Source organism: Apodemus sylvaticus, chromosome 22 (genome assembly GCF_947179515.1).
Source record: "Apodemus sylvaticus chromosome 22, mApoSyl1.1, whole genome shotgun sequence".
Taxonomy (NCBI): domain Eukaryota; kingdom Metazoa; phylum Chordata; class Mammalia; order Rodentia; family Muridae; genus Apodemus; species Apodemus sylvaticus.
The window spans coordinates 10153857-10159856 of record NC_067493.1 but is presented as its reverse complement, the minus strand read 5'-3'; the positions used below and the strand labels follow the sequence as shown (position 1 = coordinate 10159856).

Genomic DNA, 6000 nt, shown 5'->3' with positions numbered 1-6000 from the left:
TGTCACACTTGAGTAGTTAGGTTGCCTCCTTTCTTAGTTTTCCAAAGGAGTTTAATACATAGATCCTCCAGTTTGCCTTGTATCTTTAGTTAGGAGTTTGAACCAATGCTGTAAGTGCAATGAAATCCATTTCTTCTAGACTGTGTTATCTATCTTACTACTGTCCATCACGATAGTATTCCAGCTTTCTGTGGGAAGGGAAGTATTTTGAATAGTCTATCAGAGGAAATGGCTAGGAAGAAAAGCAGATCTCAGCATCTCTCATTTCTGGGATTACGGCTGACTTCTTCCTTTTTAGCACACCTTTCAGGTTGTGTATAATTATACAGAGTGGAAATAAGAAAAATAGTATGTGTAATGAAGTTAATTTTTATACACCAAAGAAGATGTTGCTTGTTCTGTTTGTAGATCCTGGTGCCTTGGTTTCATTCAATGACAAAGAGAGGTGTGGTGTTATTTGTGCTCTCATGTCGCTAAACCTCAGGAACATGCCAGGACATTTAGATTGAATTGTTATGTGAACATCACTGAATAATCTTCACAGTCCTAGATGGTATGGCCTATTCCTTAAGGTTATGTGATACATTATCTTGCTCCTAAGTCACAAGACTATACAGCGTATTTCTGTTCTGCATATTGTAGCCAACCAGAACAGATATTTTTATATTTAAAAACATCTGAACACAGAAAAGATACAAAAAGAACACAGTAGAGATGCTGAAAATCAAGCATACATAGGGTGCACTTCTATGAGTGGAGTTTACAAATCTAAAGCCGTGGTGAGTTGGTGAGTGAATGGTGTGTGACTTTGAGGACCTGGGGCATTATAACAAACTACTGTAGACTTTGTAAGCTCTCTGCACGTAGATCGGTTTTTTAATTAGTTGTATTCTTTATTTACATTTCAAATGTTGTCCCCATTCCTGGTTCTGCTTTCCCCCAAAACTCCCTAACCCTTCCCCCCTCCCCCTGCTCACCAACCACACACTCCCTCTTCCCTGTCCTATCATTCCCCTATACTAGAACATCTCGCCTTCTCAGGACCAAGGGCTCTTCTCCCTTTGGTGTCCAACAAGCCATCCTCAGCTACATATGCATCTGGAGCCCTGGGTCCCTCCATGTATAGTCTTTGGTTGGTGGTTTAGTCCCTCGGAGCTCTGGGAGTACTGGGTAGTTCTTTAGTAATTAATCAAGTTACTGAATCTTTGCATTTTATAAAACTTATTTTTAAATGTTTGAATCTTATACTTAGATTAATATATGGATACATTGTACAAGATTATTTGACTGTTGTCAAGACATTTTTTATTTAAAACCTTTTTCTGATTAAAAGCTAATATAAGAGCTGAAGTCTAAACAATGTCAGAATCATATCTTGTCATCCTGGAAAGTCGTCCGTGGGTGTGACAAGATGAAGATGCCCATTTGCTTAGCACCGTCTCTCAAGCCCTTCTGAGGACTGCCTCCTCCTCAGGCACAAATGTGTCTGTAGTAGTTTTTCTGGTTTCTCTCCTTCTTCTTTTTAATCATAGATTTATTTGTAAGCAGATAATTTACCATCAATATTTTGCTCCAACAATAAGGCCTTTGTTTTCTTGTCCTTCAGTTTCTTTTTTTTCTTTTTCAACTATGTGTACATTAGATCATTTTATAAAAATTGCTTCATGTCAGTCTGTGGGACCACCGTGTTCTCATGGTCCATTGTCAAATGAAGCATTGTCTGAACAAGCTAGCTGTCACACACAGCCATTTGATGTTTAGATTGGTAGTGTGTATAGCCACAGATCCTATATCCATAGGGTTTCTGATCACCAAAAACAGAATGTTTTAAACTGATGTATTTTAACTTACCATTACTGTGATTATTACGACATAGGTCTTTTATATATTATATGCATACATATGTATCTATAAATTTATTATATTTACTTGTATTTATATTGCTAATCAATGTACTTATGTAAAGGAAACAGACTTGCATGGTAGGCAGCATTGAGGGGGAATTTTAGAATGCCTTTGTCACGTCTGTAGTTTAGTGGAGTATGTAAAATAAACAATGCCTAGTGTGTGATGAACGCCAAAGAGCTAATCAATTTTGGATATTACTCCTGGTTAGAACTCATGTAAGCTGTCCTGTATTATAGTTAAGTGGAAAGATGTATAGAAGCCTAATGTTTTGAGTGGGTAAATTTGTTTTGTAACCTGTGAAATGTGTTCCTGGGGATAGTGCATCTAACCTCTGAACTTTCCACTCATTGTCTATGCAGTGAGGATTCCAATAATGCTTTTCTTTTGGATGATATGAGGATATAGGAATACCTTTTGTAAATTTATATGCAGTTTGCTAATTTACTAAGGTATTCTTGCCAAATGACCTAAATTAGAAGGAGGATGATTTGGATCAAGTCCCTGAGCTCACTGTCTAGAGTCAGATTACATTTGTCCATTCTACTTGGAAGAGGTGTGTGTGTGGGAGGAGGGGCATCAAAGATGTATGGTTTTAATCTTATTTTTGTTAGAGGCTATGACTACTCTAACCCCCATAGCTTCAATTAAAAAACTTGAAAATAGTTCATTTTCTAGTCTAATTACTTGGCAGAAATTTAGAATAGCAAGAAACTAGTAACAACCAAACCTTTCCTTTGCACTTACAGATCAACAGAAGAGATTCTTGGGTCCTAGAGACCAAAGAAAGAATCAGCAGGAATGCCCAGGGTGAATGATGGATTGCAGAGCCTGGCTGGTAATTACTTTCACTGAGCTAAAACATTAACTTGATACATGGGAGCAAGGCCAGATGAAAATCGGGAGGTGGACCTCTTCCTCCCCATGGAATGCCCATACTTGCCTTGTGGAGGTAGTTGTTTCTTTGGTGGGAGAGTCCAGCTCAGCTTCCTTTCCCGAGGCTCAGCATGGATTTTCATCTACCACCCCGGTAGACAAGGAGTGGTACCTTTGTTTTGGCCATTGTAATGATAGGTGTTTAAGTCATCCTGCTTTCTGAGATGGCAAGAACTCACAGTTTCTCAAGACTTTTCAGTAGGATAACCGATATTAACAGAGATTTTCTCCTCTTGGGGTTCAGCTTTTTTGTAATTTTTTTCCATAATGTGGGCTCTGGAACCCACAAGGTTGATAAGCATGACACTCTGAAGCACACGTACACCACAGAACTTCACACATGACACTACAGAGCACACGTCATCCCCCACAGACACACATCGCCATCTTCACTTCATAGATGGAACCACTCCTGAACACATATAAAGGAGAGGCTAAGACAGGTGGGAAATCTGGGGTTTTACATGCACAGGCCAGAGAGAAGACGTTTTCACAGCGCGCGCGCGCTGTGGCTTTGGCGCGCGCGCGCGCGCGCGCGCGCGCGCTGTGGCTTTCTTTCGCCTTGCCAGCAGCCCCCCTCCTGGGACAACTCTGAGCTAGAGGGAGCGAGCGCGACCCTGGGCGCGGGTGTAAATCAGTCACCTGAGCGCTGAGGGGCAGCGGCGAGAGTGCACGCGCGTGGGCGGGTGGGGAGTGGCGCGGGCAGCGAGCATGGCCCGGAGCGGCCAGGTGGGGAGGGAGCAGGCCGAGTGGAGAGCTGAGGCGGCCGAGGGGCGCGGCCACTAAGAGGAGACCAAGAGGTGGGGGCTGCACTTGAGGACCAGCTTGCCCAGACGGTAAGAAGTTTCTACCTCCTCTCTGCTTGCGTTTGCATTGGGTGGGGACAGAGCCGGGCGGGACGCCCCGGGGCCACGGAGGGCCGCGTTCTCCTCTAGTGCGGCGGCACGAGGAGGCGGGCAGCCGGCGGCGCTCCCGAAATCCACCCCCACCCCTCAACTTGGCCCCAAGTTTTTGAGGTGGCTGCGGGCGGGTGGGCGGGCAGACGGGAGCGAGGGCTTCCCTGCGCCTTAGGTGAGAGGCGGGCAGTTGGGGACTCCAGAGGGCGCGGGACGCGGGGACCTGGGATACACGGAGCTGCCGGATCCCGCGGCAACTTTCCCAACTTGCCGGCCTGTTCAGAGCCCCGAGCTGCGGCTGGGCACTGGGGAGGGAGGGTGCAGGGGGCCCAGGCGCGGCCTGCGTGGGGACCGCAGCGATGCCCGAGCGGCTGCGGAGGACGCAGATGTGGCCAGTCATATCCTGCTAGACAGACACGTGTGTGCTTTCCTGAAGTGCGGTTCTGAAGCAGCCAGCTCACTGCGTTTACATACATGCCGAATGGACGGAAGGATTTGAGACGTGAAAGGGGGGCAGAATTAAAAAAAAAAAATACAGTGGTGTTGGAGCTCAGGACAAAACTAGACGGAATCTCCAGTGGGATGAGGCAAAGATTAAAAAACAAACAAACAAACAAACAAACAAACAAACAAACAAAACTCAACTACTTGTAAGTGCCAAGTGGTGGAGGAAACGGGATGGCACAGCACAGGGAGACTCCAGCACAACCCCTGGAAGGACTGGCTTCTCTGCAGCTGGGAAGCACTGTCTGCTTTTGGGAGCTCATTTGTTAGAAATGGGGCTTGACCACGCTTTTTCTTGGAGTTCCCTACCACCCAGTGTCGCTGTTGTTAGCCCCACTTGGGGGCTCAGATACAGAGTGGGTCCTGTGTACATGGGATGTATAAGAAACGGGGTGATAGCAGGTTGACATTTTTCCCCCTTCCCTTCCCCCTGATGTGACATCTCTTGTTTCAGAGATCAAAGTCACAACTGGAATGTAGGAGATGGTACTGTCAAATTCAGACACACACACACACACACACACACACGTACAAAATGCACCTAGGACTGCGGTTACAGTAATGCTGACAGAAATTAAAGAGGTTTTGAAAGCAGCGTGCGATTTATGATGCATCCCATTTACCCTAGAGTCAAGCTGTTGTAAAACTGATGTACAAAAGACATCATAAAATAGTCCTGTGTACCCAGGATTATAGTGGCAGAAAGTGACCTGTTTTATTAATTTTTAAGTACTTCTTGAACACTTGTAGTTGTTGGATCCTGTGTTTAAGTGAAGGATCAAAACAAAATATGAAATGTATCTGCTTAGAGCTGGAGAATTTCTTGTAACTGCATTTTACAGAACATTATAAAAGCCAGTTGCATGCCTTTTCTTCCCCTGGCCAGTGTTACTATTTGTGAACAGAGCTGTTCCCATATACTAATCACTGAGCGGTGGCTAAGTCCATTTGTCTCCCACCGTTTTCTATTCTGCACGTTTAGATGGTTTTGTGCACAGACACACATGCTTTAGGTGGAATTTATTTCTGACACTAAGTGTTTCTGCTCTGAACTTTTCCTCTAGACTAAGCCTTGTGTAAGTTTGATAGAACTTCCTTTCGCTCTTTGGAATCATCCACACGAGAATCCTTTGTGAGCCCTTAAAGGCTCTGTATTTTATATCATATTTGCAGCCGTTTCATTTAAACTTGTTCAGTTTTAATGAAGTTCTGAGTTGTAGGTACTCTTTCTGTTCCCGGAGAGCAGTGGATTTAAAATCCAGACTGCTAATTACTTTACCAAAGCATAGGAATGTCTTCACCTGAGGGAAGGGCTAGTAAACCTGAATGTGAACTTTGTGTAGAGGATCTTTCTGGAAGCATGTCTGAAATGCCTTGACCCCCTAATCCTCTGAGAATATTAAGTTGGGTTTGTATATAAAACTTTGGGTAAAAACCAACCTCATGTGACTTTTAAAAATATTGAGGAAATATTAATAGTAGTAGTGTATTGCTAATACCTGACTTACCCTCTTCTGCCTGAGATGTGAGTTATCTGTCAGGCAGGGATATGTGATTACAAAAAGGAGCAGGCAAAAAGCAGGGCTGACTGTTGCTATATTAAAATGTAAGTATTACAGTTTGAATTTTCAAGTGAGAGTTTCTGAGTTCAGTGCTTCACATAACATTTTGTCCTAATCTTGCTTGCTGTCAGGGATGTTTCTTGGTTGTGCAATTGCTGCAGTCAAGAATGCCAATTTGCATTCCATGAGTGTCATTT

General features: G+C 44.0%; 1 protein-coding gene across 1 annotated transcript in view; it reads left to right on the top strand.

Moving 5' to 3' along the window:
* LOC127672339 (uncharacterized) overlaps nucleotides 1-6000 on the top strand; it is a 77447-nt gene that overhangs the window by 8616 nt on the left and 62831 nt on the right. The window contains exon 2 of the mRNA XM_052167433.1: nucleotides 2655-2743. Coding sequence (XP_052023393.1) covers nucleotides 2707-2743 — 37 coding nt within the window. The 5' untranslated portion in view covers nucleotides 2655-2706. The remainder of the gene's footprint in view (nucleotides 1-2654; nucleotides 2744-6000) is intronic.